Below are 19,997 nucleotides of genomic sequence, written 5' to 3' on the forward strand. Positions count from 1 at the left end.
ACCTGATTAACGAAAGTAATGAGTACCGAATTCTTGAAAATGCAGTTCATTGTCATTGCATATTAGTGTGTAATTTATATAAGAACTATACTGCGAAAGTTTGTTCACCTGGTTTTTTATTTTTAGACCTCACATATAACTGACTCAGAAATGTTGCTGGACGAAGGCCCATCTGATGAAAAGGGGCACACTGAAGAGAAACTGCCACTAGTTTCAAGAAAGAAAGCACATTTTGGGAGTTCAGACAATGTTGCTACTATCCCAAATGAAGAACGATCTGACAGTGGTTTTCCAAACTCTGTGATAGCTGAATTTTCTGAGGAATCAATCTCTGAAAATTTATCACCCAACACTACTTCTTCATTGGAAGACCAGGGTGACGAGGGGGTACCTGAGCCCCAGGAAACGTCTACGGCTCTTTCTCAGAGCTCTTTGATAGAAGTTGAACTTGAAGATGTGCCATTTTCACAGAACGCGGGACAGAAGAACCAGTCAGAGGAGCAGTCTGAAGCATCTTCTGAGCAACTGGATCAGTTTACGCAGTCAACAGAAAAAACTGTGGATAGCAGCTCAGAGGAAATAGAAGTGGAAGTGCCTGTGGTAGACAGGCGGAATTTAAGAAGAAAGGCCAAAGGGCATAAAGGACCTGCTAAGAAGAAAGCCAAGCTGACATGAATGAAGAAGATATGCAGATGATAAACCCTCCTCTTTGTAACATTATTGTTGTTTTTAAAATATGGTGATTAATAAATGGCATGGGGCACAGGGCAAAAATTGCAAAATTTCACTTTGAACTTATTTATGATGCCGGTTTTCCGTCCCCCTTAGGACCTAGGATTCACCATTCTTTTTAATTTTTCAGGCTATTTTGTGTAAATACAATTTTTTTTATTTTTATTAAACCATGTTTCGACTTTGGGAAACCAGATCATACTATATTTTCTTTAGCAATTGGGGACATCTGACCATTAAAATTTCAGAAAATATAAATTAAACTGAAAGTAGTAGGCTTTACATTACTTGTAAGGATCACAGAAATCTTTTATACTATGGATTTTAATAGTAAACTTGGTGAGGGTTCTAGAAGTTTTATCTTAAAAATCAAAACTAATCATTTTTTAAAATGTAGGCATGTCTAAACAAAAATGTCAGTAAATGAAAATATACTTCAACTAAATGAGAGCACAAATAGAAATTTATGGTGAAAGGTTTATGAAGATAGTATTTTGGCCTCTTAATTCTTAGTTGTGTAGATGCAGTTTCTTCCTTGGACTTCAGTGTCTGAGGAAAGGTATAAAATCTGTTTCCACCTCAGTCTTTATAACATCTAATATTTACAGTACTGCTAGGGATTTAACTCTGGCATGTAGGCACTAATTATAAAATATCATTTGAAGCTGGGGACTATTCGTTTTGTCCTCATCCAATTAACATGTATACCTAAGAAATGTGAGAACCCTTCCTAAGGCTTCTCAATCCTGTCACTGCCTTTACTCTAGAAATCATGTATTCTCCTCAGCTTTCATCCACTTCCCTAACTCAGAGTGATTCCTGCCAAAAGATCTGCTGCCTGTCTGCCAGCTTATGCCCTTGGCATCCGTATCTGGGTAGGTTTGGACTGTGCCCCACAATCTTACATCTAGACGGCAGGAATAAATCTGCTCAAGGAGCTATATAGTTCAAAGAGCTTAGCTCAAATTGGAGGCTTTGGTTGTTGCTCTGGTCTTGCTCACTTGTTCTGTGAGGACAGGTTACAAGCTAGCCTATGTGTATACATTGTGGTACTAGGCCTTTGCCTAGGAAAACTTAAATTCTCTTGTTAATTTTTATATAGTAATTTATTTAAAAATGAACAAAATGGTTATTCTTAGAATCCAAAGAGAATCTTAAAACAGTCCTACTCTTTGGAAGTATTGTGTGTACTCAGATTTGCAGTTAATTTGGAGAATCCTTTGAGACCATTGTTTTTAAAACAGCTTGGTCCTTATAATGAAAGAACCACGTTATGACTTTGTGTCATTATTTGAGGTGCTAAGGATTGATGTCAAAGGTTTATCCAGTCTACAGTCAGGTGATGTCATTAAATTTTATTTTGGAATGTTGATATTTTAGGTCTAATAAGCTAAGTTAAAATGTTTAAGCAGGCAAAACAGCAAACCCTCCTATTCATGTAAAATTTTGAATACTTGTATCCCCTACATTTTCCTTAATTATTGGTCAGAGGCAAGCCAGATGATTTCACTCCAAATGAAAATTAAAGCATTTTGGCCATTTGTTTTCTCAACAAATGCTGATTAATTGAAAAAATAAATATGACTGGTACATCTATCACATTTATGCTGTTTTATAGATTTTGTGAGAAACTTTACTACCACAATTAGGGAAATAAAGATATGAGGATTTAGTAAATTCTTAACCTTTCCATTTTTAATTTCTTAAAATAGATATAAAAACCTAATACTGAGATATTTTACTTTTTTACTTGGATTGTTCATTGTTCTCTTGAGAATACTTTCTTTAAAAGGGTGTAGTTTAAGACTGAGGTCACTGACAACTCTTGATATGTGAATATAGTTGCTGAGTTCACAAAACATGTTTAGTTATTCATATATAATAGGACTAACAGTATAAACTCGTACTTGTTAAACTTGTTTGGTTTATTCTTAAAACAGCAAGAGCATTTTAAGCAGTTTCAGAACTTTATGCTTAGCATACAAGAAAACTTTTATTACATGTTATCTCTGACCGAAAATGTTATTTTGGGGGGTTTGTAGATGGTAGAGAAAGCTAGGTAACATAGAAAAACCTTACTTTCATGTTCAGTAACACGTTCATGTTCAGTAATGAGTTCTGTACTCAATGAGTATAGAATTTATAACAAAACTTATCCTCAATAAGGAATCTAAATAAAACTAATCAGATACTTAGTTTTTTGCAAGGCATTAGAAAAACTTGAGAATTACAGAGGACTGAAATCGGATTTCAGCCAGCCAGTCTAGTTATTGTCTAGTCACATTCTATAGTCCTTTGTGAACTGCTTTTTTCTGTTTAGAAGTTTTATTTCTGGAAAAGGATTTCACTTCAGTTTGTGTAAATATGTGTATATTTCCTTGTGTAATATAAAACATAGATATTAACAAAATTTTAGTTCTTTCAAGTTTAAATTATCCAATTGCTAGACATCACAGAAATATATTTAACAATTTATTATAAAGCTCCTCTAAACTTTTAAAGGTGAGAGGATCTATTATGATTTTTTATAAAATCAAATAGCATGACAGAATGTCAGTCTTCTACTTAAAATGTCTATATTCACGGTGTTTCCATTCACTGCAAAGAATAAATACGGCAAGGATAACACTACTAGTGGTTAAGGGTTCACTTTTAGCTGACCAGAACACTACCTAAAATTGTTTCAGTGACTTTAGAAAGTATCTTGAAGGTTTATGATTACATCAAATTGAGTCTTTACCTAGTATCTAAATATCTGCTCTTATGTACTGCTTTACCCTTAGGGATTACCTTCTAGGGTTTGGTCACACCAGCAAACTGATACAGATCTTGATGTAAATACAGAATTTATACTAACATTACTCATCTGTGTAACAGCATTTTAGAAATTTCTGCTTTGTATGTCCACTAGTAGCTAATCTGGTGTTTAAAGTCCAGTCTTTCATGGATGTGATTAGTTACAAATGTTATGCTTCTGTTGGCATACTTAATATAAAGCTTTCTTTGTAGAAGATACTTAATTTGCTTATTTTGGGTTCTAAAAAATAAGCAGACTGAGTTCTGTGGGATTATGCTTACCTCTATTTTTTTTCACCTTCCAAATCTTAGTCATTCACACATTCCCCATTTCTATTAGTGGCAAAATCAGTTGTTAAAATATAATTGTAAGAAAGGTTCAGCTTCCTGTCATCCTGAAGTAATTGTATCATACTGGATAGTCATTCCCAAGGAACTAGCCTTTCTTAAGTGTGTATGTGTTCTAAAACTTCTAGGTTTATAGAACTTAGAAAAGATGTTACGTTATTCAGAATAAAGTCTTACTGAGGTACTCAAGTTTGTTTTCTTGGTAGGTTTTTTTTCCTTTTTTTAAGTTTAAAAAGTATGTTTTGTGATTGTTTCTTGGCCTGTGTTTTGATATTCTTTCCCTTTTCCCTACTTTAATTGACGAAGATGTGTTTAGATATTGAATTTGTTTAGACATTAAATGATTTTGTTAAAGGCACAATTAATCACATTGGTTGTACTTTCAAGACAGACTTTAAAAATAAACAATTTAAAACCATTAATGTGATTATAGATTAATGTAATATTATGGACGCCTTAAAGCTCAAAGCTACAAACATAATTCAAATCACAAAAGTGCTTTGACCAAGTTAAAAGCCTAAAACATGACCTTTTTTATATTATCCAGGTAACTGCAAACAAATTTCTCTTTAAGGGCATCAGTGCATTTTTTTTCTTTTTAATAAAACAATTTTACCTGGAATTACTTAAATTTGTAACCATTCTAAAAATATGAAAGCACAAACATTTTGGTGTATTTTTTTCTATGTATGTTTGGAGTAAAAATACAGTTCCAAGTAAGTATTACTATACATGATTGAGAGGAAAAAAAATGTTTAAAGTATGAATTCACCAACTTACTGTATGTGAAGACATAAAGGTGAAAAGATTTATCTAAATCCTTCTGAACTCTATAGTGTAGTGTGCCTTCTCTCTTCTGTACTTCTAGTAGAGTATAAATACTTTATAAACAGCACAAATGCTATCATGTGTTAATGCGACATTTCTTAGGATTAATGAAAATGAGGTGGAAGAAGCTTCCAAGTAAGGTCTCATTTCGTAGTTTAGGCTCTATATTTAAGTGTGCACAGACCTTTATGATAAAAGGTGTTTTCAACTACATTGGTTTTTCCAGTAACAATAGGTCTGCATTGCTGAGTATCCACTACTTAATGCAGATATGGACCAAGATATTTACATAATTGCTTTTTTAAATTATTCAAACTTATGAACATCCAAATGCTAAAAAGACTCAAAAATAAAGACCATTTATTTTAATAAATGTCTATTTTAATGTTTTTCACAACAGAATAAATACTTCTCTTGATGACTGCAGATACGTAAGGCTGTTTGGTAGTATTCAGAACCACCACAGTAATGGTGGTCTTCCTGATCGGTGTGTAATCTTAAGTAATTATAAGGAGTTACTTCTCTGAAACTGCTGTCAAACCAGCAGGACTGCATTTATGCATCCATCATTTTCAGGGTTGTTGGTAACCTGGGCATATTTGCCTGAGGAAAACAAAATGGGAAAAGGAGGGATGTTAATGCTGATAAAAATTAACTTTGCCCAAAATATTTCTAATCATCACTTTTAAGAAAGAAAAAAAGATAAATGATAGTAGGATCAATGAGATTTTAGAAATCACTCAAAATCAAACGAGTTCTGGAAACAATTTTTATATACTGTTTTAATACTTTTTACAAATGGTGGTCAGCTCCATTCTGTTACTAGGTTGTATTAACAAGCCTTTGTGGATTGACCTGAGCATTGTTGCTTGTCCACGTACTTAACTAGAAAATGCAACAAGTTTTAATTTTCAAATTAATTTAACCTATTTTAAAATTGAGTTCAGCCAATATGAAGTATGAGTTAATGACTTATATGAAGACTCAATCAAGAAGTCAGAGTGTATTCTTCAATTTCAGAGAACATTAAAGTTTAGAAATACCTGATCACTAAAAGCAGAAAACTAAGAAAACGAAGAATTAAAATTGCTGCATGACACCTTTTATTTTTAACTACTACTGAAACTGTGGCTATGTGTTTGATAGGTCTCCCTTCCTCTGCTCATGGTTAATTTATTGTATTTTCTTTCAGTATATTTTGGTTATAACTCACTTCCCATCTGCTTCCCTCCTAATTAGTGCCTTTATTTTTTTATTTTTTTTAGATTTTGTATTTATTTGACAGAGAGTGAGCGCGAGCACAAGCAGGGGAGTCGGGTAGGGAGAAGCAGGCTCCCCACCGAGCAGGGAGCCCGACGCGGGGCTCAATCCCAGAACCTCGGGATCATGACCTGAGCCGAAGGCAGACACTTAACCAACTGAGCCACCCAGGTGCCCCCTAATTAATGCCTTTTAAAGCAGTCCTAAATTCTAATAATATAGTACACTTTGTATAACTGAAATCAGTAATCTAAGTTAAAAAGAATCACATTCACAACTACTTTGCAAAGATTTAAATCTGATTTACACCATTTTAACTTAATCTAGCTCTTCTGCATTAAAATTTGCTGTGTACTTTCTATCAACTTGGAAACTTCAGTTTTAGGATTGTATAGCAGCAGTAGCCCCATAGTCAAAAATTTACTTACCCCAAATAACTTTGCCTCCTTGTGTCACAAGGCCCAACTCACTCACGTTCACCTCAATTACAGTGCCTTTGGTAATAACACCCAAAGTTGTATACAGTGGGGATGAAGGATTCTTTTTTACACCAAGTATTGGCAGGCAAAAGGTGGCTTTCAATTCAGGATGTGTTACATGGGCCTTTTTGAAACGTAAGCCCTAGTAAGTCAAACACAAAAATGTTATGAGTCTAAAATGTTAACAATGATGAGCAATGATCCTTTTTGCTTTTCCAATTGTCTTCCAAATCAACCCCATGGATGAACAATGTCAAAATCTTAAGGCATCAAATACTTCTAATTCTACAGACTAAAAACCTGATAAATGCATGGGGGAAAAACCCCAAACACATACTCCTGATGTTTTCAGCACGGAGTGTTAACCTACCAACATACTCAAGATTTTCCTCTGTTACCCACATTTTCTGAGGACTGGCTGCATGCCAGGCACTATGATGGAGCATACAAATAGCTTATTTAAGCATGATAACTTTACAACTCCTCCCCCATTTTTTTAATAAAACAAAGATTGGCAGGTGAAATGACTTGTTCCTGGGTTGAATGGTGTGTGGATGCAATTAAACTTAACTATCCTGATTCCAAGTCTCTATAGACCTCAGCTGTTTTACATGATGAAAAAGGAGGGTGGACTGTCAGCTTTTCATTGATGATAATACTGGTCAAAGACTGGAGAAAGCCCAGAGAGGGGCTTTCTCTGTTAGACTGGAGTCATCTCGTCACCTAGATACGGCCTTTTGGGGTGTAGCACTTCAGAAGCCACAACACTATACAGTCTCCTAAATTTGGTTTTTGCCTGTATGGGGGTAGACGGTAGTGATACTGAAGTTCTTAGTAATGGACTCAATGAATTTTGTAATAAACTTACACAGCTGGGGATGCCATCTGACTAATGCACAATGAGATTTACCTGCCAAGCTACGAAAGCCTAGAACAGCATGATTAGTATATTCTCTCCCTATAGAACTGTTACCAAACTGTATTTAGAAGATTATGAATATGAAATCAAAACAAGGGAGTCCATGATACAATCCAGAGATGGGTGAAGATTCTGTAAATGGACAGTGGACACTTGAGGTTTTGCAGGCCATATTGTCTCTCCTACAACTACTCAAAGTCTAGAAAAAACCAGCCATAGACAACACGTAAATGAAAGGGCATGGCTGTGTTCCAACAGAACTTCATTTACAGAAAAAGGCTACTTGACAACATTTTAATCCATTAAAAGTTATTCAGGTTGAGCACTAGGGTAACACTGGATTTCCAGTGAGGAGAGCAATTCAGTCTGTTTAAAGGGATTGTGCAAAAAATACATAGCTGACCCTGGAACACAGGTTTGAACTGCACAGGTCCACTTACATGCAGATTTTTTCAATATAGTACAGTACTATATATTTATTTTCTTTTAGGATTTCCTTAGCCTTTTCTCTCGCTTTAAGAATACAATATATAATACACATAACATACAAAATATGTATTAATTGACCGTTTATGTTATCAGTAAGGCTTTCAGGCAACAGTAGGCTATTAGTTTAGCTTTTGGGGAGTCAAAAGTTCAATGTGGATTTTTGGGCTGTGCAGGGGGTGGGCACCCCCCAACCCGAGCTGCTGAAGGGTCAACCAAATGTTCAGTTACATTTGGGAAAGGGGAGAATGGTTTTGACCATCCCGGTTGTCTATAGAAATTAAAGTTCTACTTTTACAGTAAATTCTTTTTTCAGTGAGTACATAATGTTTTTAAATGCAATAAGATAATTTTCTTACTAAATGGGAATTGCTTATCTCAAAGAGAACAAGTGTCAGGCATATAGGTTACTTGTTGAATGAGTAAGAGAACTTCATGTGGAAAACAAAGATTCTAATACGACATATTTTAAAAATCAGGATTCACAGACACTGTCTGTAGTAAGAATTATTTTCATCTCCTGTCTCTTATGAAGCCAAAGACAAGATTCTTGACAGTGGTGAAAAACTGCTAAGCCATCTCTATCAATAACTAAAAAAAAAAAAAAAAAAAAAAAAGCCTAAAAATGTCTTTCAATCTCTTTTCATACCAATTTTAGGAATTTCAGGAAATTGTACTCTCTATCCAATCTAACGTAGCAACTAACATTTAATCCATCCCACTCCTGCAAGGGACTTACCATTGGTCTAATGAATCTTTCATATTTAGGTGGTTTTCGAGTAAAGCCGTCTCCAACAAAGCAGACTTTAGTGACCATCCTCTTCCATGCTTTCTTCTTTCTCTTTCCTGTTCTAATAACTTTTAATACTTCTGTTTCTCCCTGGGCACGAACTTTGGGTAAAGGAACTTCCCATTTTCCCTAAAAACAGACCATAGTTAAAATTTAAAACGTTTTAGTAAAAGGCAATGAGGATAAAAAATTAAGTATGTTTTAGTTGTACAAAGTAGTGGATTCAACTTTTTCCTAAACCAACAAGATTTTGGCTCCCATGTTTTCTAGAAGTCTGCACTGTCTACTCAAAAGCCCCAAATTAATTGGAACTACTTAAGTTTCTTATCATGGATACATTAAATAAAATGGTTTGTGGGGCACCTGGGTGGCTCAGGTCATGATCCCGGGATCCTGGGATCGAGCCCCACGTCAGGCTCCCTGCTCAGCGGGGAGTCTGCTTCTCCCTCTCCATCTGCCCCTCCCCTTGCTCATGCTCTCTCTCTGTCAAATAAGTAAAATCTTAAATAAGTAAATAAGTAAAATGGTTTGCTTAAGCTAAAAACCTCAATGCCTTGTTATGGATGAAAAATGTCCCATCTGTAATAAGGCAGTGATTTCCTGAAACAGTGTATGTGCTTACTACTAAATAGTGAATAGTGTAAAAGTGGAAGACTGTCTCCACCTCTTAATTTATCTCTGTATCTACCTTGAGTGGACTTTTAGATTATGTTACTAGTGGGACAAAATCATCGTCACATATTTTGAACCTCTGCAGAATGAAAATTCTATGAAAAATTGAAGGAATACAAGGTAGTACAAAGCATGTGATTATTAAGACAGATTCTAGAAGCAATTCTACCACTCAATAGATAATGACAATGAAGAGTGATTTACGACCTCCTGAACTTCAGTCGTTTTATCTGTAAAATGAGGATGGGTTAAGTAGAATATCTCTAAAATTTCTTTGGGTGCTCAAGTTATACCATTTTATACCATTCTAATTTTAAATAGTACACACCAAAATATAAGCAGTGTGGTTTGTTTTGTGTTTTTTAAAGATTTTATTTATTTGAGAGAGACACAGAGAGCGAGTGGGGGAGAGGGAGAAGCAGACTCCCCACTGAGCAGGGAGCCCCCTGTGGGGCTTGATCCCAGAACCCTGGGATCATGACCTGAGCCGAAGGGAGACACTTAACCGACTGAGCCACCCAGGCGCCCCAAGCAGGGGGAGTGGGAGAGGGAGAAGCAGGCTCCCCGAAGAGCAGGGAGCCCAATGCGGGGCTAGATCCAGGACTCTGGGATCATGACCTGAGCCGAAGGCAGACGCTTAACAACTGAGCCACCCAGGCACCCCGGCAGTGTGTTTTTTAAAATCAAATTTGGAGACTGAACATTTCTGTTGCTATCTGGATTTCTGTCAATTTATCCATAGATGTTTAAAAATAGTATCTATGTCTTTTTCTGTTTTTAGCAGGCTTTAACCTAATTTGACACCAAGCATAATCCAGTAGTATTAAAAAAAAAAAAAATGTTGAGTTTTTATTTAAGTCAGATGAGTTAGAGAGTTTTCCACTATTCTACTTTTTAGCAATTTTAGCAATACAGGGCAGCAAAAACAAGCAGTTGTATCTTTCTCCACAAGAGCAGAGCATTAGGAAGTGTCAAGTATAGGAAGCTGTTAAAATACTGAATTTGAGATTCATGCCTTACTAATTTTTTAAGTACCTTTTTTACACTAAAGATGTGTGGTATTCTAATAACTTTTTAAAAACCTGTTGAATGCTAACATGTTCTTATGATGAGAAAGTAAATGTTTTATTACTTAAATATTTAATACAAAATGAACTTTACAAAGACTTTGATATCTAAATAATGGGAATAGTAGCTGGACTTCATGTTTCCAATTAAACTGAAGAAAAAGGCTAATATTAAGTAATGCTCCTGAACAAAAAAGAAATAAAGACTTCAATTTTTATTTCTTACCGCTTTCTCTTTTCGTTTTTGTTTAATCATATTGGAAAGTACTTTGGCTCGGGACTGTCCCTCTCTGTCCAGTAGATACGCAGGTACTGCTCCTTGTGGAGTCTTTTCATCATTCTTTTGTTTGGTGTTTCTCTTTTCATGCATCTTGATACTACCAAGAAGGAAGAAGATTCAAGATTATCAGTTTTAAAAATTATCACTCAAAAGATGTTAACTTGTTACAATGAAGACATCATCACTTACGTCTTTTTCATTTGTATTTTCTCAGCATGGCGCTGTTTATGGTAGAGCTTAGCTTTCAGACCAATCATCTTTTTTGCCTTCTTTGAACGTTCATGAGCCTCTCGACCTTCTTTCTTTCTTTTTTTCTCATGGTAATCCAAACGATAGCCATATCGCTTCCGGTGTAACTCAATATATTCATTTTGTGGCTATAATGCAAGAATCATTAATTTTAAAACTTAACAGAATTATGCTAAAAAAAGTACAGAAGACCTTATGTCATCCAAATGTTCACTTGCTTAAATAACTCTTGCGCTATTAAGCCTATTTTGCATGATATAAGTTGAATACATTTTGATCCTGAATGGTATGAGGCATCAGGATTTACATCTGTAATAATCTCAGTGAAATTTACTGTTCATTGAAGGGAACTGCCCAAAATCCACTGGACCACAAAAAGGATGGCCTCATTCCAGGATCTCTCTTTTTTCCTGAACATCAGTAATCTGGTTTTTCAATATCATCATCATTATTCATACTTTTTATTAATCTGTAAGTTTTATTGAAGTACAATTTACATATGAAATGTGCCCTTTTTAGGTATAAGCGTACAGTTCAATGTTCTGACAAACTACACAGTTTTGTAACCACCGCAATTAAGATAGAGAATACTTCCATCACCTCAGAAAATAACCTTGTATTGCTTTGAAGACAATCCTTTTTTCCACCTCCAATCTGTTATCCTTTGAAGACAATCCTTTTTTCCACCTCCAATCTGTTATCCTTTGAAGACAATCCTTTTTTCCACCTCCAATCTGTTATCTATCACTTTAGTTTTCCCTTTTTCACTGTGAAGAAGCTTATAGTATCTACAGTATGTGGCCTTTTGTGTCTAGCTTCTTTGACTTAACGCTTTCGAGATTCCCCCTCGTTGTCACATGTGTCAGTACTTCAATCCTTGTTATTGCCAAGTAGTATTCCATGTATGGATATACCACCATTCATCCTTTGACCGGTTCATGGATATTCGGGTTGTTTCCCATTTTTAGCAAATAAACACTGGCACAGAAGTCTTCTGTGTGGCCACATGCCAAACTGTTCTCACAAGTGGCTGTACTATTTTGCATTTTACCAGCAAGGTATGGGATCCCTTTTTGCTTTTTCGGTACCTGTTTTTTTATCTTATAGGCCACTTTTGTTTTATTTTAAACATGTGGCCACAGTCCATTTGTATTTTAAGACTGCAAAAATAAAATAATGATGCAAAGTCAACTCCAGCACAGAGAATAATGCCAAATAACAATCAACCAGGTACTATGTATCAGGTGTGGTGTTTTCAACTGATACAATAAACTTTGCAGAAACCATGAGGAAGGCATGTGGAATGCCATTTTGCAGAGAAAAAATGAGAGACATAGTAGAAAGAGAACGGATGTGGCAGTCAGATCTGTGCTTTAAGCCTGTCTCCGCAATTCTTCAGCTGCTTGGCCCGTGGCCGGGCCTGCCTTCAGTTTCCTCAGCAATAAAACGAAGTGGCAGCGGAAATAATGCCTACAGTATAGGGTTATTGCTAGGCTCTGGCACTGACAATACACAGCACGTGGCTAAGCCAGGAATTTAACAGAGTGAACCCTATCTCGCTCTAAAGCTTGTACTCTGGCAAATACCCCAATCTGTGTCCACTAAATGCATTTTTTTTTTCTCTCAACCGAGCCGACCCTCATTCCCTTCAGCAGTATCTCCCTTCCGCCTACCACCCCTCGCCTCCAGCCCCAGGGCCCCCAAGCCCCACCAACTCTGAAGCCCTACGATGAGAGTGCCCCCAAACTACCTCCTCACCATGGTGACGGCCGCAGAGCTGTCGGGTGCAGCTGCCTGGGAGCCAAGAAGCTCTCAATTTTCGGGTCTCCCAGACCCGCAAACTGACGCCACGCAAGCCGCGACGGGAAAGAGAGTCCTAAAACGACCGACTCTGGAGAAAGCGCGACACATCGGTTCCGAACCTCTGTCCTTCACGTTTAGCTGGAGAGGCGGAAATTGCTGGAGGGCGGCATTTGAGTGTTGCACCGCCGGAAGTGGCGAAGTGCGGCGGCGGGAGGAGGTGGGTGAGAAGGCACTAAGTTCCTTCCCGGAGTTACCAGGGCGTTCGCCGAGGTAGTGTGTCGTGACGGGAGGACTTGCGGACTTTGGCGCAGCCTGCACCTGCGGCTCTCAACACCCAGCAGGAAAAAGCCGGCCTCCGGTATGCGACCTAGTGCCAGGTGGGTACCGGACCGCGCGGTGCGACTGCCTAGTGCCCGTGACCCTGCGGCGCTCCGAGCACCGTGCCCCCTTTAGGGAGGCAACAGCCAGCCACAGAGGAGGATGAAAGGGCCTCCCGAAGGCCTTAATCATCTTCCTAAGTCTTAGTTCGTGGAGTTGAGGCACTAAGGTGGGTTTGGGGTTTGAGGTTTTTCACGGCTCCATCTTCTAGTGTGATTTATTTTCTTTAAAACCCTAATGCTACCCAGCATTTTCAGGTGCAATAAATTACGTAATCTCTCTTCCTAGAATACGCTTCCCCCAGGTTTTGCTTCCTACACCTACTTGACGTCTTTAACTGTCATTTAAATGTCACTTGCTTAAGTGACTTTGCTTACAGTTACTGCCCAGTTCCCCTTTCCTGCGTAATTCTTCTCTACAGCACGTGTCACCGTAGGAGATGCTAAGTATTTTATTTATTCCTTTTGTTTATTATCTGTCTAGTGACCAGGATAGAGACGGTGTGAGTGCAAGGATGTCTTTTGCTCACTACTTTTAACCCATTTACTAGGAGGCAATGGTAGACACAGTAACAATAAATTCTTGTGGAGTAAATGAACTTAATTCTCATACTGATCTGGTAATGTGATAGATGGAAAGAAAGGTTCAGAGATTTTAAGTGATTTATCCAAGATCACAGAAGACTTGGGACTTCAGCAAGTCTTCCGGAAACTACTCAGGTCTTTGCCCACTTGACGTTTCTATTACAATGAGAAGTTTATGGAAAGATTTAAAAAGACTTTTTATTGAAGTGTAAGATACACGCTAACAATGCATATTGTAGATAGATGCTTCAGTGGGTTTTCAAACTCTGACCACACCCAGTAAGCAGCACCTGAATCAGGAAATTACATTAACCTGCACCCCAGAAGCCTTCCTTAGGCCTCTTTCCAGGCACTGCCACTCTCAAGTGTAAATACTATCCTGACTTATAACAGGATGGATTAGTTTTACCCGTTTTATACTTTATATAATTGGAATCATACAGTGTGAACTCTTTTGTGTTGGTTTCTTTTGGATAACATTGTGAGATTTATCCTTATTGTTTCCTGTTGTAGTTCTTCCAGTTTATGGAAGTTTTTAGTAGGTTTAAGTTGTGAACTCATCAGTATGTTTTTTCATTTATGATTCTCAAAGCCACTCATGCCCTTTTTGCTTTCTGAACCAGGAATAGAAAAAAAATAAGTTCCTAAAGGTTAAGTGGTGGTCACATTTTGATTTGTGTAAAATAGAGGAGGCAAAGTGGTTGGCTAAGTTGTTTATCATTTGTTCTTACTTTCAGCTGTGATTGCAGGCTAAAAATGGCCTAAGCAGTTCAATGTCAGCAAAACTTTCTTAGAAAAATTTACTTCCTATATACCTGGCAGTAGCCAAGTTGGATATCATCACTTCTTTGTTATTTAACTACCAAAAGGATATAGTAGATACCCACTTTTGGCATTTTGACAGTGAGAAGCATGAAAATGCATTTCTCTAATTGGATGAAACTTTAGATAGTATTTATTGCTATAGGTGAGATCATAAGTGAGAAGTCAGGAGGATGTGAGAGCTGCTTTATAAATTGACCGTGTATGGTTAAAAAGTCAAGCTTATTTACATTAAAGAAGAGGAACAGGTGTAGTAAGAGCTTTGTAAAACAAAGTATGATTGAAATGTTTGCTAGAGAAATATGCAGGAGACAGGCTAGAATTTTTAAAGCTAACATTTTTCTTGAGGTTGGGGATCATGTGCTATTCACTTTTATATTTCTAATGACCAACTTCTTGTGTTGCTCCAATAAATGTTAAATGAACAAGGGAATTGGAAAGTGCTTTATCAGTATCGTTGACCTAAATGTAAAAGTATCTTTAACTACTTAGGCTGTTTTTTAGCAAGTAAAAGTTAATTTGGTAAACTTTTTTCTTGAATGAAGTTAAAGGCTAGAACTGATTTTTTAAATTTAGATAAAATTTACATAACTTCAGGGCGCCTGGGTGGCTCAGTCATTAAGCGTCTGCCTTCAGCTCAGGTCATGATCTCAGGGTCCTGGGATCCAGCCCCTTATCGGGCTCCCTGCTCAGCGGGAAGCCTGCTTCTCCCTCTCCCACTCCCCCTGCTTGTGTTCCCTCTCTCGCTGTCTCTCTCCCTCTGTTGAAAAATAAATAAAATCTGGGGCGCCTGGGTGGCTCAGTCGTTAAGCGTCTGCCTTCGGCTCAGGTCATGGTCCCAGGGTCCTGGGATCGAGCCCCGCATCGGGCTCCCTGCTCGGCGGGAAGCCTGCTTCTCCCTCTCCCGCTCCCCCTGCTTGTATTCCCTCTCTCGCTGTGTCTCTCTCTGTCAAATAAATAAATAAAATCTTTAAAAAAAAAATAAATAAATAAATAAATAAATAAAATCTTAAAAAAAAATTTACATAACTTCAGATGGTTTTAGAACTTGTGCTAGAAATAAATTTTGTAGGAAAAACAAGTGTTTAGATTGATAGCATGAGATGATCTGTTGAACATAGAAAAAAATCAAAGATGATTTTAGGGATTGACATTAATAATAAACATATTGGCCTAATTCATATGTGATATTTTTCTAAAAAACACTGGCTGTGACACAAATGTGAAATGAAGTTTCTAATTTGGGAGAAATTACTAAGTACAGTAACAAATACTGTCTGCAAACACAGAACAACTTGATGCTTTAGGATTTCCTTTCGTATATTACTTGATTCTCAGTAACATCACCTTCAATTTTGCTTGCATAGTGGTGTATTTTATGATTTTTTTTTTTTTTTAAGATTTTATTTATTTGACAGAGAATGAGAGAACAGTTGGGGAGTGACAGGCTGAGCAGAGAGCCCAACGTGGGGGGTTGATCCTAGGACCCTGGGATCGTGAAGGCAGACGCCTAGACGACTGAGCCACCCAGGTGCCCCGTGATTGTTCTTTAGTGGTCCATGGTTTCTCTCTCTCTTTTTTTTTTAAGATTTTATTTATTTGAGAGACAGAGAGTGAGCAAGAGCACGAGCAGGAGGAGGGGCAGAGGAAGAGGGAGAAGCAGACTCCCCGCTGAGCAGGGAGCCCAATGAAGGGCTTGATCCCAGGACCCCTGAGATCATGACCTGAGCCAAAGGCAGATGCTTAACCGACTGAGCCACCCAGGTGGCCCCATGATTTCTCTTTTTGTGTATTAGGCCTTACAGGCATGATACTCTACTGATTTAAAAAAATTAATAATCCATGGATTCTTTTTGTTTATTGGTAGTGTAACTTGTTGTCAATAATGTAGAATGGGTATTTACCCATTTTTCTTCCTCATTAATGCTCTTGTACCATTAGGTATTAGAACATTTAGTGAACACTTTATTCTCCAAGGCCTTAAGGAGGTTTGGGCCTTAGAGAATAACTCACTTGATAGCACCTGTAGTAGGCAACCATTTTTGTTGAAAATCATTGATCCATGGGAAAGAAGAAAATCCTTCATCACTGGAGGATCCTAATCGACTTAATAGGTAAAAAAATGAAGCATTGTGCTGGGCAGTGCTGGTAGAAGATCCCTCCTTTTTGGAGAACTCACAGTAATGGAGAGAGCTTGTATTTGTTTGAATATTTGAATACCGTATTTGTCATGAGTAAATACAAGTTCCAAGTGTTATGGAAACATACGGAAGACAGTATTAAAATTCTTTTTTTTTTTTTTTAAAGATTTTATTTATTTATTTGACAGAGAGAGCACAAGTAGGCAGAGAGGCAGGCAGAGGGAGAGGGAGAAGCAGACTCTCCACTGAGCAGGGAGCCCGACGCGGGGCTCGATCCCAGGACCCCGGGATCATGACCTGAGCCGAAGGCAGACACTTAACCGACTGAGCCACCCAGGCGCCCCAGTATTAAAATTTTCTAGGAAATTAGGAAAAGGTTTCAAGTTGGGGCATGAAGATTGAATGGAAATTGACCAAGAATGGAGTCTTGAGGATTCTAGGATTGCTTTCAGGCAGTGGCAACATTACACACACAAGTGTGAAGGTGCCAGAGTATGATGTTTCTGGGGAATTTTGGCTAGAGCTCCCTGGTATAGAGTAGGGAATAGGAGACTACAAGGCCATGAAGGTAGTTGGGGACAGATTTTGTTGTATTAAGAACCTTTAAATGTTTTTGAGTAGGTAAGTGATGAGAGGAAGCTCTTTGTTTGAAGGATATGTGTAAATAGTGGATTAAAGCAGTATCTCCCACTTGAGTGATTTGAGTACTACTTTAAGACTGGTCATATCTGAATGTCAGCTGTGTTATTATTTACTTAATTTTCCTCAAATTCACATTTTAAGTAAAAAAGTTTAACTTCTTAAGCATTAGTATATACAAGATGGATTCTGTTGGCTAATTTTTCTAATATTTATTTAGTAAACATTTTTTTTCTATCTATAATCTAAAATAATCATGGGCATTCACTTGGGGAAATAGGGTGTTGGAATAAGTTTTCAAAATTTAGTCTATAGCAACTGTTCACACTCTTAAAAATGATTTAGAACTCCAAAGAGTTTTGTTTATGTAGGTTGTAATTCATATTCAACTATTAGAAATTAAAATATTTTAATAATTCACTTAAACTTAGTAAATCCACTAAATCTTTATGTAATAGAGTTTTATGAGAAATGCCTTTTATTTTACAAAACAAAAATAATTTAGTTTGAGGAATATTCTACCTTGCCTTACAGTTTTGCAAGTCTCTAATGCTGGGCATAAGCGAAAACGCTGGCATCTCCTAGCACTTTCTGTATTTGTTACTGTGTATGTAGGATTTTTATTTTTGGTTGAACCATCTGAGGAAAATCCAGCCTCATACACATAGGTCATATAGGTGGTTGGGAAAGGTATTGAGTATTTTAATAGTCTTTACAGAAAATTGTGGATGACTGGGCGCCTGGGTGGCTCAGTCGGTTGAGCGGCTGCCTTCGGCTCGGGTCATGATCCCAGCGTCCAGGGATCGAGTTCCCACATTGGGCTTCTTGCTTAGCAGAGAGCCTGCTTCTCCCTCTCCCTCTGCCTGCCGCTCTACTTGTGCGCTCTCTCTCTTTCTGTCAGATAAATAAATAAAATCTTAAAAAAAAAAAAAAATTGTGGATGACCTTAGATGCTCTACTAGGCTTTAAGTGGTAGTTTCTTAATTGCAATGTGGAATCAAACCCTATTAGTTTTTTTATATTTTGTTATGTTAAAATCGTTTGTCTATTTTAGAGTGGATCTAACACGCATGATATTGCAAACACCCTGAACTTTGGCAGTGGAAGTGAAGAAGAGGGAATGGATTCAAGATAAATTTAGGAAGTAAAATCACAAGGATTTGGTTACTTCCTAAATGAGGGTTAGTGAGGCGTGCCTGGTTGGCTCAGTCGGTAAATCAGTCTGCTCTTGATTTCGGCTCAGGTCATGATCTCAGTGTTGTGAGGTCGAGCCCTCAGGCTCCTCACTGAGCGTGGAGCCTGCATGAGATTCTGCCTCCGCACCCTCTCCCCGTCCCTGTGCTCTCTCTCTAAAAAAAATTAAGAAATAAATGAGGGTTAGTGAAGGTGGCTGTTTTAAAACACAGAAAGGAACCGATTTAGGAGGAAAAATAATGAGTTTTTAAAAAAGATTTTGTTTATTTTTTAAGTAATCTCCACACCCAATGTGGAGCTCAGACTCACAACCCTGAGATCAAGAGTTGCACACTCCATCTACTGAGCCAGCCAGGTGCCCCAAAGTAATGAGTTTTGACATGACTTCTTCTATAACAAGGCACACAGTGTCTACCTGCTCTCTGCTCCCTACCCAGTCTCAGATGCTTCCCTGAATGTCTCATAGCTTTGATAGTGTACTTGAAACATAGTTCATATTCAGTTTTTAAACCAAAGATACTTAGTTTTTATAATCACAGAAGAGGACCTGCTTTTGTGTATTTTTCTACCATAAATAGGTAGATATATATATATATACACACACACACACAGATAAACCAATAAGTTACACTACCAATGAGAAATTACCAAGTTAACATGTAGATGCTTACCTTTCTATACTAAATTCTGTATAATTACATAAATACATTGTAACTGCTGTGATGTTTTTGTAATCTCAGTTTTTTTCCACAGTATGTTCATATCTTGAAGAATTAAAGCATGTTGAAAAAATAAAGAACATTTTAGCTTTAAGAACCATATTTCTTATATTTTGTCAGAATTTTCATTTTCTGAATGATGCATTGAGTTTTTGATAGCTAAAAATACTGTACCTACTTTTAAAATGTAATACATTTTTACCATACATATTACATATGCCTTACTTTACATGTCTTACTGATATGTACTACATAAACTTAGTTTTAAAATTTTGTATATTTCTTTTTCAGAGAATAACAGTTTAGAGGGTCAACATGTTTTCGAACTTGAGGAAGTTTGGAGTAAATCATAAGAAAATACCCATCCTGCACATTAATGTAAGCTTTTCTTGTAAAATTAAATGTACTTCAGCAACTTCACTTACTTTACTTCCCGAAAGGCCTAGTATACTCTTAAACTAGTATATCTTTATCTTCATCAGTTTTTCTTAATAGGGAGTGTGGGAGAAACTGTAATTAAGAAGCAGCAGGCCTTATCACTAGTCTGAAATTCATTTTGCTACTTTAAAATTCCCTGTGCAGTGTTTTAAAGACTGTCCATTTGTATATTCCATTTTGAGGTCATTAGCACCCCAAGGAGTTACACAGGTTTTCTTTGGTGTTTTCATTGCTGATGCTTTTAGACTACACACCTGTGACAGGTAGCTACTGTCTTGCCCTGGTCATTATGCCCTGGAAGTTTAAATAGTTTTGAGTCTCTACTCTTGAAATATTTTCTTAGGATAATAGTGTTTTATTTCCAAAAACTTGG

At 37.2% G+C, this 19,997-nt stretch overlaps 3 protein-coding genes across 10 annotated transcripts in view; 2 read left to right on the top strand and 1 right to left on the bottom strand.

The window, feature by feature from the left end:
• Positions 1-2,779, top strand: part of FAM169A (family with sequence similarity 169 member A) — a 72,373-nt gene extending 69,594 nt beyond the window's left edge. Inside the window, exon 13 of one of the 3 annotated variants that reach the window (XM_036078535.2) lies at positions 127-2,777. In XM_036078535.2, the coding sequence (XP_035934428.1) occupies positions 127-675 (549 nt within the window). In that variant the 3' untranslated portion in view covers positions 676-2,777. Of the gene's footprint in view, positions 1-126 lie in introns of all 3 variants that reach the window. The other 2 variants (XM_036078536.2, XM_036078534.2) reach the window with 2 other exon arrangements.
• A 2,268-nt stretch (positions 2,780-5,047) lies between these two features.
• On the bottom strand, positions 5,048-12,862 carry NSA2 (NSA2 ribosome biogenesis factor). Its single transcript, XM_078067190.1, has 6 exons — positions 12,665-12,862; positions 10,847-11,034; positions 10,604-10,754; positions 8,588-8,767; positions 6,393-6,585; positions 5,048-5,307 (listed from the first exon to the last, which is right to left on the bottom strand). Exons 1-6 carry the CDS (start codon positions 12,665-12,667, stop codon positions 5,240-5,242), a joined length of 783 nt encoding a protein of 260 aa, XP_077923316.1. The 5' UTR covers positions 12,668-12,862; the 3' UTR covers positions 5,048-5,239.
• A 43-nt stretch (positions 12,863-12,905) lies between these two features.
• GFM2 (GTP dependent ribosome recycling factor mitochondrial 2) overlaps positions 12,906-19,997 on the top strand; it is a 59,668-nt gene continuing 52,576 nt past the window's right edge. For 4 of the 6 annotated variants that reach the window (XR_013445743.1, XM_078067184.1, XM_078067185.1 and 1 more), the window contains exons 1-2: positions 12,906-13,086; positions 19,478-19,564. Coding sequence is in view for 3 of the 6 variants with exons in the window: in XM_078067184.1 (XP_077923310.1) it covers positions 19,502-19,564 (63 nt within the window). In the remaining 3 variants the exon portion in view is untranslated. Of the gene's footprint in view, positions 13,087-19,477; positions 19,565-19,997 lie in introns of those variants that run through there. The other 2 variants (XM_078067188.1, XM_078067187.1) reach the window with 1 other exon arrangement.

Source organism: Halichoerus grypus, chromosome 2, assembly GCF_964656455.1.
Source record: "Halichoerus grypus chromosome 2, mHalGry1.hap1.1, whole genome shotgun sequence".
NCBI classification, from domain to species: Eukaryota; Metazoa; Chordata; class Mammalia; order Carnivora; family Phocidae; genus Halichoerus; species Halichoerus grypus.